Here is a 24,533-nt window from a genome sequence, read left to right as displayed (position 1 = left end):
TTCTACATTAGTGAACAGATGCAGGATTTTTGAAGAAGATCATAAAGCAAGGATTGCCAAGTTCAGAGAACACCGTTCTGAGTCTTCAGGGACAAAGAACTATGGGTCTCAACGCAATCAAAGGAGAGGGTTTGGAAAAGGACAGCCATATCAGAGGCAACAACATCAAAGGGGACCCACAATTGAGATTCCTCAGAACCGTGGTAATAGTGAAAATTATATGTCAGCTCTACCTAGAGGAAGATGTTTTGCTTGTGGAGGAGAACATTACAGGAAAGATTGTCCAGTAAAACCATTAATATGCTTTAGTTGTAACAAACCTGGGCATATGTCCCGTGACTGCCCGATGGTGAAGAAGGAAGGAGATGAACGCAATAGAAATTATAACAACCAAAATTCTAGTGGAGGGGTAGCTAGCAAACCAAAGGCTCATGGTAAAGTTTTTGCAATGAGCGGAAAAGGAGCATCTCACTCTGACATGATGATTGGAGGTACGTGTATTATCCGAGACACCCTTTTATCTGTGGTGTTTGATTCAGGTGCATCACATTCATTTATTTCTACTAGTTGTGTGGAACAATTAAGATTACCTACCATAGCATTGCCATTTGATTTGTCTGTTCATACCCCAAGTAATGATCCTGTTATCACTCCCAAAGCATGCTGGGAGTGTCCTATTAGTATAGATGGTAGAAACTTTGTAGTGAATCTCTTCTGTCTTCCTTTAAAAGGATTGGAGGTTATTTTGGGATTGGACTGGTTATCTGACAACCATGTCATCATAGACTGTTGCAGGAAGACTATTGTATTTAGAGATTTTGAACATGACAATTCTGAGCAGTTAAGGATTCAAAGTGCCAACTACGAAGATGTTACCTTGAAGGAAGAAGTTCGGGGATTTGTAATGTCCTTACTGGTAGAGGAAAGGAAGAAAAGTTAGATGATTTGCCAGTAGTGAGAGAGAATTTCCTGATGTTTTTCCTGATGATATTCTAGGATTACCCCCAGAACGAGAAATAGAATTCAGCATTGATCTGTTACCAGGAGTGGGACCTATTTCTATAGCCCCATATAGAATGTCCCCATTGGAACTATCAGAACTTAAAAAGCAACTAGAAGAACTCTTGGAGAAGCAATTTGTTAGGCCGAGTGTATCACCCTGGGGAGCACCAGTACTGTTGGTAAAAAAAAAAGGATGGAAGCATGCGACTATGTGTTGACTACAGACAACTAAATAAAGTGACGATTAAGAATAAGTATCCATTACCAAGAATAGATGATTTAATGGATCAATTGCGCAGGGCAACAATATTTTCAAAGATTGATTTAAGATCGGGGTATCATCATATCAGAGTACGATCTGAGGATATACCAAAGACTGCTTTTAGAACGCGCTACGGACACTACGAGTATTTGGTTATGCCTTTTGGAGTGACCAATGCTCCAGCTGTTTTCATGGATTATATGAATCAAATTTTTCATCCTTTTCTAGATAGATTTGTGATTGTATTCATTGATGACATCCTTATATACTCCAAGAGCAAAGAGGAGCATGTTGAGCACTTAAGAATTGTGCTACAAATCTTGAAGGAAAAGTAATTGTATGCAAAATTGTCCAAGTGTGAGTTTTGGCTAAATAAAGTGAATTTTCTTGGACATGTCATTAATGAAGAAGGAATAGTTGTTGATCCAGCTAAGGTTGAGGCAGTTTTGAAGTGGGAACAACCAAAGATGGTCACTGAAATAAGAAGTTTTCTGGGATTAGCAGGATACTATCGAAGGTTTATTGAAGGTTTTCCTCGATTGGCCTACCCATTGACCAAGTTGACACGAAAGGGGCAACCCTTTTTGTGGACCCCACAATGTGAATCTAGCTTTCAAGAATTAAAGAGTCGTCTTACTTCCTCACCAGTGTTAATTTTGCCAGAACCTAACAAGAACTTTGAAGTATATTGTGATGCATCTAAGTTGGGATTGGGTTGTGTATTGATGCAGGATAGAAAAGTAGCTGCGTATGCCTCTAGACAACTACGACCGCATGAAATAAATTATCCCACCCATGATTTAGAATTAGTCGCAGTAGTGTTTGCTCTGCAAATTTGGAGACACTATTTGTATGGAGCACGATTCATAGTGTATAGTGACCACAAGAGCTTGAAATATCTCTTTGATCAAAAGGAATTGAATATGCGTCAAAGAAGGTGGATGGAATTCTTAAAGGATTATGAGTTTCAATTACAGTATCATCCTGGAAAAGGGAATGTAGTCGCGGATGCATTTAGTAGGAAATTTTTACATTCAGCATTTATGATGATAAGAGAAATGAAATTGATAGAAGAATTTCAAAGTCTGAATTTAGCAATGGAGTTCTGTCCCAAAAGTGTTGTGTGGTACTCTCACTATCAATAATGATTTTCTACAACAAGTACAAGAAGCTCAATATGATGACATTTCTCTATGTGAAAAAAAAGAATTAACTAAACAAGGGAAAGAAATAGAGTTTATGGAAGGAATATATGGAATTTTACGTTTTAAAGGAAGAATTTGTATCCCTTCTTGTAAGGAATTGCGAAAGACCATTTTGGAGGAAGCACATAAGAGTAACATGAGTATTCATCCCGGAACAACAAAAATGTATCAAGATTTGAAGAAACTATTATGGTGGCCTGGAATGAAAAAGGAAGTGGCAGAGTATGTCTCAGCCTGCTTGGTGTGTCAAAAAGCCAAAGTAGAACATCAAAGACCTTCAGGAATGTTACAATCATTAGATGTACCAGAATGGAAATGGGATAGCATAGTTATGGACTTTGTAACTTCATTTCCTCGAACACCAACTGGTCATGATTCTGTGTGGGTAATAATTGACAGATTGACGAAATCTGCTCATTTTATTCCCATCAACATTCGTTATTCTTTGGAGAAGCTAACTCAGTTATACATTAAGGAAGTGGTAAGATTGCATGGCATACCTGCTAGTATTGTATCAGATCGAGACCCTCGTTTTACCTCAAGGTTCTAGACAAGTTTACATCAAGCTCTTGGAACAAAGCTTCGGCTAAGCTCTGCTTATCATCCTCAGACTGATGGACAATCAGAACGGACCATCCAGTCTTTGGAAGACTTACTGCGGACTTGTGTGTTGGATCACAAAGGAAGTTGGGATAAGTTATTGCCACTAATTGAATTTACATACAACAATAGTTTTCACGCTAGCATTGGGATGGCCCCATTTGAAGCTCTTTATGGCAGGAAATGTCGAACACCATTGTGTTGGTTTGAGACAGGTGAAAACTTACTCCTAGGTCCAGAATTGGTACAACAAACCACGGAGAAGATTAAATTAGTTCAAGAGAAAATGAGAGCAATTCAAAGTCGACAGAAAAGCTACTATGACAAAAGGAGAAAACCTCTGGAGTTCCAAGAAGGAGATCACGTGTTCTTGAGAGTCACGCCTACAATTGGAGTTGGACGGGCAATGAAGTCAAGAAAACTCACGCCCAAGTTCATTGGCCCCTACCAAATATTGAAGAGGATTGGTCCAATAGCTTACCAAGTGGCTCTACCCCCCTTTTCTTTCCAACATCCACAATTTCTTCCATGTGTCACAGTTACGAAAATACATTTCGGACCCTTCTCATATACTTGAGCCATACATCGTACAAATTAGAGATAATCTTACTTATGAAGCATCGCCTATCCACATCGCTGATCGAAGAATTAAACAACTCCGTGGAAAAGAAATTGCTTTGGTTAAGGTTATTTGGAGTGGAGCGGGAGATGGGAATGCTACTTGGGAGTTAGAGGAAAAGATGAAGGAATATCATCCTCAGTTGTTTACATCAGGTATGTAAATTTCGAGGACAAAATTTATTTAAGGGGAGAAGAGTTGTAACATCCTAATTCTCAATACCCGTGGTCTGCTGAATTTTGACAAAACCTTTGTCAAAATTTAAAATAAAATAAAAAATTAAATTATTAGGAATTATTTAATGTGACTTTAGAGTTTTATATTCATTAGATAATTTGTGATTTTCTAGAATTTTTCTAGAATTCTTAAGAAATACTTAAAATTAGCTTATTTTGCAAGAATCTTAGTAAAAATAAATAAATTTTCAAACTGAATTTAATTCTATAGCAAACAAAGCCGTAAAATTTTAAAAGTTTTACAAGAGCCTAATAATATTATAAAGATCTTGAAAAGTAAATTTTTACAATGAAATTTGATAAATTTCAAAATTTTATTTTTCAGTACATCTAATACACAGACAAGAAACGAACCGATCCGAGAGCAATTTGAGTGAATTAAAATTTTAGTGACTATCCCAGTATTATTCTAAATATTCTACTATTTTTTTAAAAATTTTCTCTACCTGTTAAACTGAAAAAGAAATATACATTTGTAAAAGTGAAATTTTTAAGTTAAAAAAAAAAGATAAAGTAATAAAATTTTTACTTTTAAAAAGTGATTGAGAGAGAGATATATCTTCTACAAGCTTCCCGTAAGTTTTTTTTCATTTCTCTCTCAAATACACTACTCACCTTCAAGCTTGATTTTGAGGGCCAAAATTTGATCTTTTTGAAAAGTTTCAAGAGGTAAACTTGTTACCCTTATCCTCCTCTACACTTGTACGGTTTTATTTTTTTTAAATGGTGTTATTTAATTTTTCCTTCTTACTTGGATGAGCTGGAATAGGAATGGGAAGAGTGTTATCTTGCTTTTATTGTTGTGGTTTTACATCTAGGATACTAAAATCATGCTTGAAATGGAAGATTAGAAGTGGTTGAGCTAAAAACCTAAGAATCAAAATTCGCAGGTCACTGTTCACTAAATTCTGGGATTTGTATGGACTTAATTAGGAGTTTATGTCTTCATGAAAGTTGTAGTCCTTTTAATACTTGAAATTTAGCCACTGGTTTCACCTCAAACGGATATTTGTAACTCAAGTTATGTCTATTTTACTAACAGGTGTTCTAGCTGTCACCTTAGGAGGTTGCCCTGTTCTAACAGTCACGGATTTTGATTTACTGGGACTTATTAGTGTAAAATTAGGACTCGACTCCTTCATAAAAGTTGTAGGAAATTGTATGCGTGAAATTTAGAAATTGGTTTCATGTCAATATCTTATGTGTAGCGTGATATATGACCATATTACTAAGGTATGTTTAGAGTGTTAGTGTAGTTGATCCCTGTCGGAAATAGTCACTGTAACCTGAAAACTGGCACTATTCTATAGGGTATTTGAACTTTAGAAACTGGTCTCATGTTAAAATATTAAGTATATCTTGAGTTATGGCAAAAACACTGAACCTTGTGCAATCTGCTCGAAAATTTCCCTGTCATGATTTTGATCAACTTTATTGCACAATCTATTTCGAATTAGACTTTGACCTCTACATTAATATTGTAGATAATTACGTTATTAAAATTTGGGCTTTGACCTCAAAAAATTTGGGCTCGAATAATTACGTTATTAAAATATTGTAGATAATTACGTTATTAAAGTGAGTTTAAATTCTCACGAGATAAAATCAGAGAACTATAAGGTTCTAACTAGCGTTTCATTACGTGTATAGATTTCATCGGAAATCAACTTCAAGCGTTAGAGAGAACAAACGTAGACGTAACAGGTAAGGGGTGGGCTATGTAGTAAGGATTACATCATAAACTTATTTAACCTTATTTGTTGAAATTATCTAAATTTTGTTATGATTAATTATTGTGATTTCTTTATATGCTTAATTTTGATAATGGTTTGCTTATGTGTTTGGTGATGGAAATATATGTTTGATACTTCATTAAGACATAAATTGTGTTATATGATATGAGTCATCTTTGAGTGAGCATTTATGTGCATGGTTTTTTTTTTTTATGGGAAAGTTTAATGAAAATAAATTGAAATGATTGAATGATGGATTAAGAACTCTTATAATAATAATAATAAATAAATAAAACCACTTAGGAACTCATACATTATTCATCTGAAAATGGTATTTTGTGCAAAATGGGGAATCAGAGACTATGGACTCTGGGAATACGATGGGGAGGCCCTGAGGGAGGACTTGGGGATAGGAAGGGTAGTGGTTGGAAGCCCTAAAAGGCTCAGGCTCGCTACCTGTTGTCAGGGAACCCACTGTACAAACTCTCCTGTACCTGACTGTGCTCTTGCCGTATATCATGGTCAGTGAGCTATTAGGTTCATATTTGAGTGTAGATCTTAACAATTCCGTGGTTGGATTTCCATACCTAGTAGTATCAACTTCTGGCTACCCCAGCACTGATTTAAGAAACGATTCGGGCCCGCATGCATGGACATTTTAGAAAAATAAACTAAGATCATGCACTATCATCATCATTCATTGGAATGCGATTGATCTGTGAATGTTTATGATGTTTAATTTTAATGTGATGTATGAACTATTGCTCACCCTATCGTTGTTTCTATTTTCTTGATTTATTTTTTTCTCTGTACCTGCGGTATTCATTGGACTTGATCGGTTACCACCTGTAGCAGAGAGAGATGGCCTAGATTCCACACTAAATGAATATGACGATCAGGCTCATTAGCCCGGAGCCACAGCGATGGCAGCACGATTGGGATAGACACACCCATACTTTTGCGGGCATACTTACTATATTTTTTAGGAGAGCGGCAGGACCCGGTGGTGGTGTCCCTATTACCATAAGGACTAGACTAACCCTTGACTTAGATAATAATAATCCTTTTCAGCTCATACCACCACCGATTCCCCCTCCAGCTGAGGAGGAGGAAATGGATATTGATATTCCAGAGGATTATGATCCTTTGATCATCAATGAGTCTGAAGATATGGATTCAGAGTAGTACTGATGCTACTTTATTTTTTATTTTTTTGTATAGTGGCGAAGGTTAGTCGTAGGTAGTATTTTGCTGTACATAAGTCTTTATGATATCGGGTAGAAGTCACTCTTTTTGATTAGTTATGCTGCTCTGTAGGAAGTCATCTCCAGTGTTGTTTTTATTATTTTGAAGAACGGTAACTGATGTTTCATATGAATGTAATTATGTTGATAGGTGAAATGGTAATTGAGTTCCTCAATTAACAGTGTTGTGTAGGGCAGAGAATTTACTAACCATTTTAACCTTTGTATTACTGTAAAAAGGATATCTAAATATTTATGAAAGTTTACCTTAAGTACCTTATAAAGTGACAAAATTCTGAAATGTGTTATTATGTATAAAGGGAACATTATTAGTATATATATATATATATATATATATATATATATATATATATATATATATATATATATAAATCAAATCACTAATTCCCTAATTGGATCACTAATTCCCTAATTGGGAGTTTGTAAATTAAGATGTTGTACTGTGTGGATTAGGGCAAGCACCACTTTCTCCATTAATTAATATCGGGATTCGGGACCTTAGAGTGTTCTGCTGACGAAATATACAGGAGCAGGTTCAGGTATTTCTTGAAGTAAAACCGAACTGATGGCGTTATCTGATACGGCCAAATAAACAATCATGTCCTGATCAGGTTTTGGTTTTGTTAACACAGGCGTCGATGCTAGCATATGCTTGTATTGGACGAAGGCAACTTCACATTCTTGGACCAAGCGAATTTTTGGGATTTCTTTAATAATTCAATGAAAGGTCGAGACCTCTCTGCCATTATTGGCAAGAATCTAGCGAGTGCTGCAATTCGCCCGGCCTCTCGTTGAACCTTCTTGACATTCTGAGGGCTGGCCATTTTGATGATGACTTTACATTTATCAGGGTTTGCCTCAATCCCCTTTTCGGATAACATGAAACCCAAGAATTTACCGCCGGCTACATCAAATGTGCATTTTTCAGGATTGAACCTCATACCATGCTTCTTGGCTTCGCCGAATACATCCTCCAAATGGTCGAGATGTTGCTTCCATGCAAGGGATTTAACCATCATATCATCCACATACACCTCCATGCATTTACCCACTTGTTTCTCAAAAATTTTATTCATGAGTCTCTGGTATGTCGCCCCTGTATTCTTCAAACCGAATGGCATTACACGATAGCAAAAATTTGTTGAATTTGTGATGAATGTCATTTTCTCCTCATCCGAGGGATACATACGTATTTGATTATATCTAGAATAAGCATCCAAAAAGCTTAGTATCCTGTGACTAGCTGCGCCATCAACCAGGGTATCAATGTTTTGTAGGGGTATGCGTCCTTTGGGTATGCTTTGTTGAGGTTCGTGAAGTTTGTACACATTCGCCATTTACCATTGGCTTTTTTAACCATGACCACGTTGGCTAACCATGTTGAATACCTGACTTCTCGGATAAAGCGGGCCTGTAGCAGCTTACCCGTTTCTTCTTCTATTGCCTTTTGCTCTATCACCGCCAATCTTCCTTTTCTTCTGAGCTATCGGTTTGGCCCCCTTATAAACCGATAAGTGGTGACATAGAAATGTCGGATCGATGCCAGGCATGTCCGAAGCTGACCAAGCAAACAAATCGGCGTTATTTAGCAATATTTCCTGAAAAACCTGCTTTTCTTGTACATTCAACCCGACCCCCAAATAAGTTACTTGTTCTGGTTTTGATCCAAGTTGGAAAGGCTGCTTATTTTCATTGGGCTCAACCCGACACCCCTCATCCGTTCTAGGATCTAGTTCCACATCCAATTCCTCTCCCAGCCGAGGGGATACAATGTTGACATCTCGGCTACCCCCATGGAAAGGCTTAAGACGTAGACTTGCAAAATAACATTCTCTAGCTGTCTTTTGATCAGCATAAACTGTAACGATTTGGCCTCTTTCAGATGGAAACTTCATAGCCAAGTGTGGAGTGGATACTATAGCCTTCAACTTATTTAGAGTAGTATATTATAGGAGGTATTTACATGCACAACAAGATAAGTGACCTTTACTCGCTTTCCCTCGTGCTCTGACCCGAACGAGGTATACAGGTCAATGCAGCCCCAAGTCTCCACTCTTTCTCCAGAAAAATCAACCAACGGTTCATGATATTCTCTGAGCTCTTCTTCTGGGATGCCTAATTGCTTAAACGTATTCCAATATAAGATGTCAGCCGAGCTTCCCTGGTCAATTAGTGTTTTTTGGACGGTGCAATTAAGAATATCTACACTTATGACCATGGGATCGTCCTGCACCAGATCGACTCCTTGAAAGTCATCGTTAGTGAATGTAATAGGGGGCATCCGGATTCTGCTGCCCATTGAAACATTATTGACAGAACGGACCTGCCTGAGATACCTCTTCTTGGCCGAATGAGTGGGTCCTCCACCTGCAAACCCTCCAGCTATGGTATTAATGACCCTTTTAGGATACTTCTCACGTTCATCGTATCTTCTAGTTGGGGGTTCCTTGGACCTACTCCTCTGTCGTTCAAATCTTTTGTCATCAGAACTCCTCGGCGGTTCAGGGTATTGATCTCTTCCTCTCTTAATTTGACCGATGGGATTTGTTTGTACAAAATCTTTTAAATGTCCTTCCTTGATTAATTTTTTAATCTTATCTTTCAGCGCTGTACACTCCTCAGTGGTGTGACCCCTGTTATGATGATATCGGTAAGACTCACTTTTATCTGCCCGAGGAGGGGTGTTGGCGCGTCTAGGCATTCTCAATATTTCTATGGCCAATGCCTGATCAAGTACTCTGGACCGCTTAGTGTTGAGCGTAGTGTAGGAAGGATACTTAGGTCCCCGGGGCGGCCTTTCAAGTTCATTTCTTCTCTCACTTCCCTGCCTAGCCTTGAAAGCTTCTTTCCTGTCTGTATTTTTTGAATTGGACCCTTGGTCCATCCGTACCTGGTTTCAGTACTCAGACAATTCTTCTATCTGCATATACTTTACAGCTTGACTTCTTAACTCGTCTAGGTCGACAGGTGGTTTTTTACAGATGCTATTAACGAAAGGTCCTGGCTTTAAGGCCGTTATGAGGTGGTGCATGCCCATTGCTGACTCCAAGTTATGGATCGAAAGGGTCACTTTGCCAAAGCGTTCCATGAACGCTCTAAGTGACTCTCCCTTTTCTTGGCGAATGTTGACCAGCGCCAAGGATGTTAAAGGATGAGGTCGGCTTGTGACAAAGTGCAAGTTGAACCGTCTTGCAAGTGTTGCAAAAGAGTCAACGGATGAAGGGGAGAGTCGGGTGAACCAACTGAGTGCAGGCCCTCTGAGTGAGGTGGGAAAAATCCTACACCATAAAGAATCATTCTTGGTGTACAGACTGACTTAGGTTATAAAGATATCCAAATGTTCCCTAGGGTCCAATGTGCCATCATATTTATCTATTGTTAAGCCTCTCCAATTATCAGGCAGCTTAGCCTCCAGTATATGGTGAACAAATGGGCTTCGGCTTACGAGATCGTCTCGGTCATTTTTAGCTTCAGATTGATAAACCTGCTTTGATTTCTCTTGTAGCATTGAGGATTCCCCCTGATCCTGGATGATAGGTGTATTTTGGGAAGGGATGTGTGTTATGATCTCTCCTCTCAAGCTAGCATTTTCCCTTCTCAGAGCCGAGAGCTCTAGCATCCTTCTCTCTCTCCCTTTTCATCTCTGCCATTTCTGCTTTGAGCTGTCTTAGTACAGCTAAAAAGCTCTCATCGGTCCCTTCTTGCATCAATACTTCAAGTGTCGATTCATCTGGTGTAACATTCTCCAACTGTTGCTGAGAGGTTCCTCCCTGTTGAACATGTCCTTCTTGCTGGCTTCTCGTTAGTACCATATTTAATTCTGAAAAATGAGGCTAATCATGCCCCACGGTGGGCGCCAAAATGTTTCTATTAAGGTAACATAGATCTTCAAGTATCTGCTCTGACGTACTGACGTTTCTCTAACCATTGCTGACGTGGGAGGGTACTTGCAAAAGGCACTCCGATGCTGAAGTCAGGATTCGGTTCTGAGCAATAAATGCTATTTAATAATAAAAAGTCAACCATTTATATGTACTTTTACCTTCCTTATATAGGCACTGTAATGGGAGCCTGTCGAGCCAGTCTTCATTTTAGCCCTTTATTTAAAGTAAATAATATCTTGATTATTACCCTTAATTGGGTTAATTACCTTTTAATCCTGACGAGAGGTATCCGGCCTATTATGCTGAATAAGTACTCGGTTTCCTTTTCCTACAAATAGGACCGAGTTGATCTTTATCCAATACAAGATGCTTTAAGTGGTAAAAATAATGTTCAACTTTCAAATGGTAAATATCATGAAATAATATTTTACTTAATTTATCTAGTACAAGCATATACTTTTTACTTTTAACCCTCGTAGATAAGTACTTTCTTGTGGATGCGAGATAACTAATGGTTCGAGATTTTTAGCACCTTATCAAAGGACTAGATACCATCTCAACGAGTAAATTAGAAACACTCCTCAAAATTATAAGGAGTTATTTAATTTCTGTCATTCAAGTGCACAAATGTACTTGAAAGTTTATTTGAGATATTGAAAAAAAAATGGAGTATATTACATTTTTTCTCTTTTTTTTTTTTTATAAAGACCAAAATAAGTATTATCGATGTTTCATTCATGTTACATAATTTCAATTTCATAAAAGATGAGCAACAAAGTGATTCAATTTTAGAGATTCAAGACTTGGAACTTTTATTTAGGGTTAATGAAGAGTTACCCAATCTACAATTGGAAAGAGTTTCAAATAATATTATAATGAGGTCACAATTATCAAGTCACTGGAGAGTGGACAAGATTGAGATACTTTGACAATGAGTATGTTTGCTAATTATTAAGTTAGAAGAAACTTAACTTTGGAAGAGTCTTTAATTATCATTTTTTTTTTACTTTTATTTTATACTTTTTTATATATAAGCATTAATTTATTATAATTTTAGTCTTTAGGCTGTTAATTATAACAAATATGAATTAAATATTAAAGTTTTAATGTTATAACAAATGCTGTTAAAACAAATAAGAAATAAAATACAATATGTGAACAATAAAATTTTGATTTAAAAATTTTTTATTTAAAAAAAATCTGAATTTTAATATTATAAAAGGAGAATAGAAACAAAGGTTTTAAGGAAAAAACAAAAATTTGTCTTAATATAATAGAAAAATTTAGAATTAATTCTTAAAAGAAAAATAAAATATTACAAATAATTAAACTCTTAAACTAATGTTACTTTATACATAAAAATGAAAATTTTTAGATTTTTGGTATTTTATGAAAACTCTAACAATAAAAAGAGAGAGAAACTATGAAGAGGGGTTCAAGAATTTAGAGGATGAGGAGATTTTTCTGAATATATATATATATATATATATATATATATATATATATATATATAAAGAGCTAGCAAATGGCTTCAAAATCTAAGTAAGTTTCATCATACATTTTATATTTTTTTTTTCTTTGTCATGTATATTAATATTTTGAATGAACATTTCATATATCAAATTAATTTTAAATGAAAAACTAATAATAATAAGTTCCACCATTCTTTATCTTTTTCTTTTCTCCAAAATCGCACTACCTTCAACCATCCAAAAATTTACTTTTTTTTTTTCATTCATTTCTTTTCTTTTTTCTTTTTTTCCAAACCACCACTTCAAGCATCAAGATCTACTATCTCTCCACCCATTCCTTCATCCATCATTATTCTCAAACACAAAACTCACTATAGAAGCTCATTTCCTACCTTTTCTCCCTTCTCTTTCTTTTTCTCACACTAACCTCCACCACTCAAAATCATGACCTTCATTAACCTCATCTCTACTTTTTCATAACTTTTTTGTTTTTTATGGAGAAAATCACACCTCTAACACTAAAGTCCTTCTCTCTCAAATCTGAAAATTTTTAATTTTAGACCATTTTACCCTTTTTTTATTTTTTATTATTTTTTTGTCCGAATTTTTTTTTATTTTACCTTTTTATTATTTAGCTCAACATACAATTTCTTATTTTAGTTTTATTTATTTATTCATCATCATTATTATTTATTATTATGATAATTATTAATTTATTTAATGAATGAATTTTTGTTATTTTTTTTATGTTAGCCTAGTTTAAATAATTTTATTTTATTTTAATTTATTTGTTTATTTTAATTCTCTTGACACCATTTACTTTATAATATTATATTTGAGTTTTTTTTTAATGTATCTCATTCTAACATTAACAATAAATTATTCTTTTATTTATATTTCATTGTTTATGTTTTAATTATCATGTTAATTTTTTACTTTTTAGGATTGTTATTTTTTATTTTATTTATTGTATATTTGTAGAATATTGATACAATTTAATTTTATATTTATGTTTACTTTTTCTTATATTATGAATAGTAAATTACTTATTTTTTGTATAATTAATTAATAAATAATAATATAATTGCATCAATTTATAATACTAACGTATAGTTTCTCTATAGTCATGTATTATAAATTAATAAAATCTATGTATACCTACGTTACCAAAACTTTATGCAATATTAATTTATCATATATTGTCATTAATTAATTAGTTAACTACTTTAATAATAAATCAAGACATAATTCTCTTCTAATTACTAACTTACGAATCAATCAACTAATTTAAATTTAAATTATTTTACTAACGAAATAATTTATAATGCTAATGTGTAGACTTTACCTTTATGAGTTATGAATTGTTAAAAACTTATGTGTACCAATGTTACCTTAGGTTTTTTATAATATAAATCTATCAAATGAAATTTTTAATCTTTTTATTAAATGAATATATTCTTTAATCAATTCAAATAAATTTATTTTTTTATTAAAATAAAATTAATTTCATGTTTTAAAATTTCTTGAATCGTATTTCTAATTTTGATAAATTAAATAACTAATTATTTCTCCATTTTTATTTTATCATACAAATTTTTGCAATATTGTTGTGTGATTTACATTGTCTTCGATTGTCCAAAAATTATAAGAAATTAATGTATAGCTTACGCTATCTTAAATTCTCTTTCAATATTAATCATAATCAAAATTCAAATTCAAATACTTCATTTACGAATAAAATATTTTTTAATGATTTACAATATGGTTATGATCTTCCTTCACTTTCTGTATTGTTTCTCGTAGGATACATGTATAACCGCGTTATCTTGTATGCTAAATATTATAATTTTACGAAAATAATTTTAATTTTAAAATAAATTCTTTTACTAAACTTAATTATAATAAACTAATTTCATAATTTTTAGATAGAATTACGTGACTTTGAGTTCCCCATTGCACTTAGAAATACGTAGGAGCGAGAACTAGACCTGTCAAGTCAAAATAATTTTGTAAGGTATTCATTAATATTTTAATAAATAATTTGTCTTCATTTAAAATAAATAATAATAATAATAATAATTGTTTAGGGGTTAAATAAATATTTTTCAAAATTAAGATGAATTTGCACAACTAATCTAAGGTAACCATTTTAAACAAACCTTGTAAGGTGCTAATACCTTTCCTACACGTAAATAACTCTTGAACTCATTTTTTGTTTCAAAAATCATATTTTAAAAGTTTTTCCAAAATTTTTTTAAAATAAATTTTGGTGTCAACTTCTCTGATATTTTTAAAAAAATATTTTTCTTAAACACGCTTTTTTGTCGTACCGTTGCAACACAATATTTTATCTTTATTTATAAGACACAAGACACATTATACATTTTTAAAATCTCAAACTTTATGGTGCTGTAAAAGGGTGGAGACATCCTTGTGATTTATTTTATATTATTCATTCTCCTTTACTGATAAAAAAGAAAAAGAAGTTACCTCTGAAAATATTATTTTCTTCTGGGACAGAGCTTCTGCATGATCAAACAAAGTACATCAAGAAAATTTTGAGAAGTGCTTAGTGCAGCAGTACTCAATGATTCTCCAACTTGAAACAAATAAACTGCGAAATGTGGTAAAGTTTTTGGCCCACTTACTTGGCACAGATTCTCTAACTTGGCATGTTTTATCATATATACGCTTGACTGAAGAGGACACTACTTCGTCACGTAGAGTTGTATAGATTCTCTTCCAGGTATTAAGAATCAAACGCAAATATTCCTCTCTTTGTTTCTTTATATAATGTTATTTTATTGCTTATCAAGAATTAAGTACTTGTAATTGTTATTTGTTTTAAAATTTAGGAAAAGCAACTCTAGTGGTTTATTTGGATAAAAGGATGAAATTAGGAGGTTAAGAGGAGGAAAAATAGAATAAAAGATATATATTATTTAGATATGTTGAAATAAGAGAATGAAGTATAAAAAAGAATGAGAAGAGATAAGTAAATTATATTAAAATTTTATATATTAATTTTTAAATATTTTGTATATTATTAAAATAAAAAATTCCCTCTGGGCTCACCCCTCCCATTTTTGTCAAAAAGGAATTAATGTTCCTTATTGCGGTAGTGAAGTAAGAAAATTTTACTATAAACTCTTACTAATTAGAGCTGTGAAAAAGTTTATGTGATCTGACTCTAACTCTAACTCATATTAGTTGGGGTCAAAAAGTCTTGTAGGCTAAAAAAGCCATCAAATTAAAAGCTCTCTGATCTAGGATTAGGGTTAGGATTTTATAGGCAAAATTTTTTTATTAATTCTTATAGAATTTAGACTTCAAAAAATTTGATATGTATTATAATAATTATTAAAGTATCTATTAAAAATATTTATTTCATATGATATTTCAATTATAAACTTGTAGTCCAATAAAAATGTTTAAAAAAGACAGAAAAATAAAATTTGTATAATATTAAATATTTATAATAATTGTTGTTATTGAATAATATTAATAAAAATATAATTATTATCAAATTAGCTTACATATTTTTTTAATTTTTGTCTTTGTTATTGATAATTATTCAATGATTATAACAATTTTTATATAATTTTTAAAATATTATTTGAGCATTAACTATAAATGTTTCCATATTATATAATTTTTATATTTTTATTTTTCTTAATTTATTTTTATAAAATTATTGAAGTATTAAATATTTTATTTTTTTGTGAAGATCATATTTTATTGTGTAGAGATATCTTATATTCAATAAATAAAGTCACACTAAACACATAAAATTGATAACAAAAACTAACACTCACAAATCTTGTTGAATCAACTAAATGAAAATTATTACGTTAAGAAAAATAAATAAATAAATATTGTCATTGTAAAAATTGTAGACATAAAATACTTTATATTATAAAATTCATAGATGCAGAAAAATAACATATGAGCATAGTAAGTATTAACGAATGTTTACAAATTTAACTTTTGACTCATCTTAATTTAAAAGAATTTATATTAAAATTAAAATAATTTGTACTTCTAAGCCTTTATTTTAATAAAAAATTTGTGATAAAATTTAAAATAAAAATTTAAACTCAATGTAAATATATATATATATATATATATATAACGACAATAATAATAACTATTAAATTAAAAAAAAAATTATAAAATATTTATTTTTATTGCTTCATTAATTTTTTATTTTAAATTAATAAATATACATAAAATTAAATACAATGTAATATTAATATAATATAAAAAATATCAATGATATAGTAAATTAAAACATATACTTATATACTATATATAAATTGATAAATTAAGTAATAATTTAATTTTTTATTTATATATTTTTTTGTTGATTTATGTAAATATTTAATAATTATTAAATTTTAAATGTATAATAACAACTATATTTTTTAATAAAAAATATATTTATATCTATTTTAAATTTATTAAAATAATCATTTAAAATTACACGTATTTATATTTATATTCAAAGTAATTATATTATATATAAACTGAATCCATAATTATTAAAAATCATTAAATAATATCAAAATATATGAAAATTAATTAAATTTATTAAAATAATTATTAAATAATATTTTATTATTTAATTATTGTTTAATTAAAAATATTTGTTACTAGTTCTTAATTAAAATCATAAATTATTAGTATAACATATTAAATTTAATTAAAAAATTTACCAAATATAAAAGTTAAATTTAATTTAATTTTATAATATTTTTAATATAATTATATTTAATATTATTTTTATGATAGACTTTTAATATATTAAATAAATATTTTTTAATTTTAAAATTAATTTTATATTTAAAATATAAATTTGTTTTATTTAAGTAAAATAATTTATTAATATTATAAATAAATAATATAATAATTATTAAGTATTTTTAGAAATAAGTGAACTAATTTAGCCTTAACCTTAATTCTAGCTCACTATTTTTTTTATATTGAAACTTAAGGTCAAAACTAAGATTATAAAACTTTTTAAAAATAAAGCTATATAGAGAATTTAGTGAGATAAAGCCTAGAATTTTAATCCATTTTTACAGCTCTATTATCAATACAATTTATTTTCCTTTTTATGAGCAATAAGAACACAATGAAGAAGGAAGCCAAGAAGGTTGGTTTAGTCGGTAAAAGTTAAATTTATATATTGTAAATACGTAAATTTAAAGCTTTTAAAACTCAGATCATTTCAACTCTCTAATAACAACAAATGAACAAATGAAGGAAACACTCCACTCCTAAAATTATTGTGTTGTTTTTACTACAAACAGAAACTCTAACAAGCCAGAAACTAATAGGCACTGGCCCTATGTCAATTAAACATAAATACTTCGACAATTGTGCACAAATATAAAGAATCTTCAACCGACCCCAATATGCAAATCAGAGTAATCGTGAATGAAAAACTTGAAGATAGCATTGTTCCCTTCGATTTTCAGCCACATAACGATCAAATTTAGAATTGAATAAAGGTCAAAATTTAAGTCAAGTTCCCCACATCATTACCATCATATTCTCTAATTAGTTGATGACATGTAAATATTAAATTAAAATTCTGCAATACATATTATAATAAACGTTACTAATTACTAAAAACACTATCCACATGCCACTTAAACAAAACCAAAAAAAAAAAAATCTTTTCCTGAATTAGCTAAAAATTATTTCACTTTCTCCTCCGCTTTCTTCGTCTTCTGTCACTCTCACTTCCATCAGAATTAGCTGAGTCTGACTCTGACTCAGAACTAGATGTTCCTGAATCTGATGAATCAGAACTCCCTGATTCCTCATCTGATTCAGAATCTGAAACTTGTTTCTGCTGTTGCATAATCAGGCGAGGCATATTCTTCAAATACTCTCGCAAGTTTTCAGTAAGACCACCAAGACCAATGGACGTGAAGAAGTTAATGCAGAAACGTGTGTTCTTTGGGTTATCTTTCGGGAAAATGGATTCAAAAGACTCCTGCACCGTGGGATCATTTAGCCTCTCGTTTAGCAACCGGATGCCAAGGTGCTCTGATAGTTCCTGCATCATGGTAAAGTGAAAATTATCAGTACATCGCAGATGCGGACATCACACGAAATCAAATAAATCCAAATCAAAAAGCACCTTATATAAAGAAACAAAGAAGAATATATGAATTTGATAATCAGTACCTGGAATAAAATCTTGATAAATATACGCGACGAAGAAGTAGTGTCTTCTTCAGTCAAGCGTATATACGATAAAACATGCCAAGGTAGAGCATCTGTCCCAAGTAAATGAGCAAAAAACTTTGCAACGTTTCGCAGTTTATTTGTTTCAAGTCGGTGAATCATTGAGTACTGCTGCACAAAGCACTTCTCAAAATTTTCTTGATGTACTTTGTTGATCATGCAGAAACGCTGCCCCAGAAGACCATAATATCGGAGATAAGTTCTCTCTTGGCTGCAACATTCCAAAAGCATAATGCACAGTTCCATCTACAATCAATTACATAATATTGTAATTATTTTGAGTAATTCAAAGGTAAAACTTGTTTGAAAATGAGACAAAAAAAATGGAGAAGGATATATCAGATGCAGGAAGTGAATGTTCAATCTGAGTAATATGTATAGTTGCAAATTATACTTAATATTTATAATAAGACATCAACTCATCAAGTTATTGGAGCCTTGATTCTTTAAAAGAACATCAAAATCTGATAATGATAAAAACAGAATAACCCAATAAACTTGCACGCGGGTGATGTACAATTAAATCCTAATCAGAAAGATCAACAAGTGTAAAGATACAAACACATCAATGATTACATACAAGAGATAAATTGTCCATTTGCTTTGATGTTTAAGTGGTTGGAATCAATTAAAAATCAAATAAGTTGGAAACAATTTTAGCACAAAAAGCAAAGCATGTCAAAAAAGGGCTTAATACAAACAGATAAGAGGGCTTCAACCTTTTCAATAAAATCACACCAAATGTCAAAGTTGGAATCAATTAAAAATCAAATAGCAATTATTGACTTCCATAGAAATTGATTTTCAGCTTTATACAAACAGACCAAAAGAAAGAGGGCTTCAACCTTTTCAATAAAATCACACCAAAAGTTAAACTAGATGTAGCTTGCTCTTTCAAAGAATTTGAAAATTCTTAAATATTATTATATAATAATTTAGTGTACCCTAATAAACATTTAGTATAAGAAAAGGGCAGGCAGTAGAAAGTTTTAGCAACAGAACAGTAACTTATTCCAAACTCACCTCTTGACCAGGCTCTAGCTTAATTTTCAGAAGCTTATGACCGGCTTCCTCAAAATCTACACTAGACATAATTGTTAAGTAAATTGTCCTCCGAAGATTGACAAGATTTGTCTCAGTTTCATCTTTTATTTGCATTGTTTCTTCATCCTCTTCATCAGATTCATCATCTTCATCATCGTCGTCTGATTCTACATCAGAGCCTTCTTCATCCTCAGATTCCTCACCCAGCATTGTTTTCTTCAACTCTTCATAACGCTTTTCATTCTCCCCAAAATTGGGGTCAGGCTTGAATATATCTGAGAAAAAATCAAACAGAAAATAGAGAAATCACAAGGACGAACAAAAGTAGATCAAATTAGAACCAGATATAAACTTAAAAATACAAAATGTACCAAGGGAAATCTCTGGATCTATTTCCTCATCCAAGGAGACTTCATGAGTTAACTGATCTTCCTGCTCCACAAGGTCTAGTTCAGGACGAACAGCTGGATAGCCCTGTAAATGCAAAGCAACCACCATAATGCATTTCAATTGCAAACTATTCCTTTAAACTCATTTACAGAAGAGTTGACGTGTGTTATTTTGTTAATGTGTTATCCATGTCCTAGACAATAAACAAGTACCTGAAACTTGGCTTTCCGAATTGCAAATAAGCCTTCAATAAGAAACTGAACACGTTTGTCAATTTCTCCTTCATGAAGAATTCCACGAAAACGCTCAAAGATACCTGCAAAATTATAAATCAAACTCAACAAAAAATATCCCAGACTAAAATTGATCTCAAACATCATTTGCCCATATTCATAACTGCCTTGCATTAGCATATTTCTGCAAGTATCCAGGAATATAAACAAGTGTAAACCAGCAGAAGACCCAAAGCAAGTGGATGCACTTGGATAGAGCATTAATCAGATACATAATTAGTTTTTCTTTGGTTTTGATAAAAGAAGAAATATATTAAGATAAAAGGAGAAATTGTAGAGGCATTGGAGGTAATAGATCTCCCCTTAAGAAAAAGGAAATACCAACAAATGGGATAAAAATATACGATAAAGCAAGGTTACCCAGTCTCCACATATATCTGGATCATATATATATATATATATATATTTTATTTGGGCATTATAATTAATTCAAAAAATTTAACTCTCAGAACCCAATTACTAAATACAATTCACATAAGTTATACACAGATTTTAGTAATAAATGATAACACAGCTATGATATTTTAAATAAGAGTTGCATGCTGACACTCAATCAATAAGGGACTCAGGCTCCTATTTTAACTAATCACAGCACCCCAACCATATTCATTTTCACTCTTTTCCTAGCAAACTACATATCATCTAACATACCTTCAATTCACATTTGGTCTAATCTACCTTGTTTCTTTGACCTAATATTCATCCTCAAAAAAACGGAATTTCATGCAACTGGCAACTTAAAAACCCTTGATAACACTGCTCCTCTCACCATTTGCTTGTGAATTGGATGAAAACTGTTGAGATTGATATGCAAAGAATTCATCAGTTTCTAAAACTTATAATTTTCCTGCCAGATAAGTCATCACTAATGTTTTCAAAATTTGTTTGTTTTCAAAAATTGATCTTAAACAATTTTTTAAAGACAAGTTTTAAAAATTGAAAACGAAAACAGAAATCAAACAAGGCCCTAAAAACCCTTGATAACACTCTGCCCATCTCTTTTGAAGAGGAGGAGGCAATATTAACGAAATATGAATCATTGACCTAGCTTTAGCATGCTTTCGTGAAGTAGTTAATACATGACACAAAGAAAAAGGATCCATGATGTAAAATAAAGTATGATAGGAGCTTTGAAAAAGACAAATGACAAAGTTGCGATCATATTTAGAAATGAAAACCTAAGCACACTATAGCCATATAGTTAAACGGAATACACACCATGAAGGCCTTTAGGCGAGAGATCCTGCAATATGGAACCACATTCAGTAACAAAACCAACAGCTACTTCAACACTGTCATCGGTCGGCTTCTCGAGTAAAACAGTGAGCAACTCTAGAGCAATGATCTCATGAGCCACTTGCTGATTCACCAAATGTGCTACAAACTTGACAGCTGCCAGTAATTGAGGCTATAAAGGATAAAAACAGAGTCAGAAGCAAAACAATAATTTAAAAAAAAAAAAAAAAAAACTTCATATTAAATCAGCAGAAAAGGAATGCAACAGCATACCTTGTCATTGCGCTTATAAGCCCTCTTAAGCTGCAAAACAATCCTTCTAAGCAAAAGATCTCCAACTTCAGGAAACTTAGTATTCACAACAGCAACCAACGCAGCAAAAACATCCGTAAATCCAGGAGAAGCCATCTGCGACTTCATGCACGACCGGCAGAATAATCCTCTTCCCCTGATCAAGTTTTCCGCAAACAATTCCGGAATTATATTTTTTATATTAGTAGCATTAACCTTGTTCACAAGCCCATTAATACTCTTCCTCAAAGCATCCCAAGTTAACCGTTGATACTCAACACTACTCTTATCCTGAACATCCTTCATCATCCTTGCCAACTTAAATGGAGGAATGTAAACACCTCCACTCTTTCCCAAATTAGACACATTACCATTCAAATTCCCTTCCGAAACCGTCGACCGCCGTTGCGGTTTCACCTCCTCAACAATTCTCCCATTTCCATCCTCTTTCTTCCGACCTTCTTCATCCCTCCCATCCCTCCTATCCCTCCCATTGTCTCCATCCTTTCCAAACCTTCCCCTCCTGTCCCTATCATCTTCCTCGTCCGAATCGTGTCGAGCACGACGATCCCTCTCGCTGTCACGATCCTTTTCCACCTTACGCCTCCTATCCCTATCCCTATCCCTTTCTGATTTCCTTTCAAACTCCCTATCATCTTCCTCCACGGAACCGCGCCGTGAACGGCGTTCACGATCCTTAATTCTCCGTCTATCCTCATCACCTCCGCGCCACCTATCGCCATTATCACGAACCTCTCGCGATCTGTGCCTATCTTTCTCCACTCTTCTTCCATCCTCATCATGCCTTCGGTCATAACCCCGACGCATTCTCTCACGTTCTTCTTTCTCTTCTCTAACCCTCTCTTTACTCACAATTTGACCCTCCTCTTCCTCCGAACTCTCAGATTCTCTCTTTCTCTCCCTTTGCCTACTCTTCCTTCCCTCATCTCTATCCCTATCGTTACGCATTCTATCGTCTCTCTTAACTCTTTTTCGTCCTCCTTCTCTCGAATCCCTATCTCTATCTCTCTCATCGTCTTCGCTGGAATCGCTGCTCTTGCGTTTCCTTGCATCGTCTTCACTTGATTCACTACCGTGTTTTCTCGCCATCCCGAGAGAAACCCTAACTGAGTTGGACAGAAGCAAAACCCTAATTCGATTAATAGAAATGAACGAGAAATTGCAGCGAAGAACAAAGATGCTGCGTCGGAGAAGGGTTTGGGTTTCAGCAGAAGGATTGGGGTTCAAGGAGAATTTTAAAATCTCGTCGAGGGAGAAATTGTCCAAAATAACCCGAAAAAATTATTTTGCTATTTTTTACACAGTGTAAACTAGTACTCTAAGATTGGGGTGTTTGGATTCGAGAATTAATAATTACGGACAATTTAAATTTTTATTATTTAATTCTTTTATATACAGTATTTAAATTTTTTAATTTTTTCAATAAGTAATTTTATAAAAAGAAAATTGTTAATTTAATTTTTTAAGAATAAAAATATATTTAGATTTACATATAAAGTAATATATATATATATATATATATATATATATACATATACATATGATTAAAACTTAAAATTAATTGAATTTTACATAATTACTTAAAAATTATATGAAATTATTTTTTAAATTTTGAAAATTTAAATAAAATTCCATAATGATAATTATTTTTTACATTAAATTTTATTATCTATATATATATATATATATATATATTAATTATTTAGGATATGCGTAAACCGAATTAATTTAATTAAACTATTAAAATATGGACAGAACATAATCATAACCCAACAATCTACAAATTGATTGAGTAAAAAAATGACCATTTTTTGTTATTGAATTAAATAAAAAATTAAGTTTAGTTTAAAAAAAATCCAATTCTATCTAAATTAAACTTATAAGTTGGTACATGTATAGACTTATTCATAAAATCACCATGCACCTTATATTTGTATAAATATAAATTTATGAGTTTATTATATTAACTTATTTTACTTGTCAGTTCATTATCTATATTATCTCTTATTTATATGTATATCAATTTTATTTTAAATTATTTTAAAAGAATTATGACTATTTTAAATTATATTTAAATAATGTCAACCTTAATTCCAAAGAATAAAGATAAGAATTAATAATAATATATATTTCATTAAAATAATATTTATTATACATTTATAATATAAGTATAATAAATATTTTTTATTAAATATATTTTTATTTTAAACTTAAAATTGAAGATCGAAGCTAACAAAATTTTTATGTTTATAATTTTAATTTAGAAGTTGATATTTTAAAATTATTTTAAGCTAAATTAGTAAATTGGTCCCCTAAATTTTAGAAAAGCTAAAAAATTAATCTTAAACAAAATCAAGAGTTAAAAACTAATATACTAATTTAGTCTTAGTTTACTATAATTATTATTTATTTTAAATTTTTTAATATTAATTATATTTAAAAATAAAATCATAAAATATAAATTATCTTATTTAATATAAATTATTTTATTAGACTAAATTAAATTAAATTCTAATTGAGACAAAAGCATATTGCAAATACACGGTAGAATTGAAGGATAATATCTACTTAAGAGATATTAGGTTGATTGGTTTAGGAGAAGAAGATAGCTAGCAATATACTTTTAATTATTAATTAAAATTTATTAAAAACTATACAAATAATGTGAGTTCAATTACTTTTTTTAATTTTAAATTAATATTTCTGTTTCATATATTTTGTT

At 31.7% G+C, this 24,533-nt stretch overlaps 1 protein-coding gene across 1 annotated transcript; it reads right to left on the bottom strand.

The window, feature by feature from the left end:
• Positions 1–17,444: 17,444 nt before the first annotated feature.
• LOC113856091 (pre-mRNA-splicing factor CWC22 homolog) lies at positions 17,445–23,086 on the bottom strand. The gene is made up of 7 exons (XM_027487763.1): positions 21,773–23,086; positions 21,482–21,671; positions 20,183–20,286; positions 19,952–20,054; positions 19,560–19,855; positions 18,477–18,782; positions 17,445–18,345 (listed from the first exon to the last, which is right to left on the bottom strand). Exons 1-7 carry the CDS (start codon positions 22,898–22,900, stop codon positions 17,986–17,988), a joined length of 2,487 nt encoding a protein of 828 aa, XP_027343564.1. The 5' UTR covers positions 22,901–23,086; the 3' UTR covers positions 17,445–17,985.
• Between the last annotated feature and the right edge of the window lie 1,447 nt (positions 23,087–24,533).

The sequence above is a fragment of the Abrus precatorius genome, unplaced genomic scaffold, assembly GCF_003935025.1.
Source record: "Abrus precatorius isolate BTA unplaced genomic scaffold, Abrus_2018 Scaffold1, whole genome shotgun sequence".
Taxonomy (NCBI): Eukaryota; Viridiplantae; Streptophyta; class Magnoliopsida; order Fabales; family Fabaceae; genus Abrus; species Abrus precatorius.
Note: the sequence above shows the minus strand (reverse complement) of the source record. Positions and strands in the feature narration are given on the sequence as shown.